Source organism: Nestor notabilis, unplaced genomic scaffold (genome assembly GCF_000696875.1).
Source record: "Nestor notabilis isolate BGI_N333 unplaced genomic scaffold, ASM69687v1 scaffold20285, whole genome shotgun sequence".
NCBI lineage: Eukaryota > Metazoa > Chordata > Aves > Psittaciformes > Psittacidae > Nestor > Nestor notabilis.
In genome coordinates this window covers 398-902 of record NW_009929109.1, presented here as the reverse complement: position 1 = coordinate 902, position 505 = coordinate 398, and the positions used below count along the sequence as shown (strand labels likewise).

Below are 505 nucleotides of genomic sequence, written 5' to 3'. Positions count from 1 at the left end.
CCTGTTCATCGGCACCTCCTTCCTGCTGGCTGGCTTCGTGTCCCTCTTCAGGATCCGGACCATCATGAAGCATGACGGCACCAAGACAGAGAAGCTGGAGAAGCTCATGGTGAGGATAGGCATCTTCAGTGTCCTTTACACGGTGCCGGCCACCATTGTCATTGCCTGCTATTTTTACGAGCAAGCTTTTAGGGAACAGTGGGAGAGGAGCTGGGTCACACAGAGCTGCAAGAGCTATGCCATCCCGTGCCCCAACAACCACAGCAGCCACCACCCGCCCATGAGCCCCGATTTCACTGTCTTTATGATCAAGTATCTCATGACTTTAATCGTGGGCATCACCTCAGGCTTCTGGATCTGGTCTGGGAAAACCCTAAACTCCTGGAGGAAGTTTTACACCAGGCTCACTAACAGCAAGCAGGGCGAGACCACCGTCTGAGACCACTGCCCACCGGGACGGGGGGATGGCAGGCAGGCCGCTGGCCGGGGCACCGGGGGCACGCCC

The 505-nt window shown here is 57.4% G+C and overlaps 1 protein-coding gene across 1 annotated transcript; it reads left to right on the top strand.

Moving 5' to 3' along the window:
- Positions 1 to 4: 4 nt before the first annotated feature.
- Positions 5 to 439, top strand: LOC104405985 (frizzled-1; the record flags this gene model as incomplete). The annotated part of the gene is made up of 1 exon (XM_010014837.1): positions 5 to 439. A coding segment is annotated over one exon (435 nt), but the record flags the coding sequence as incomplete, so codon positions are not given.
- Between the last annotated feature and the right edge of the window lie 66 nt (positions 440 to 505).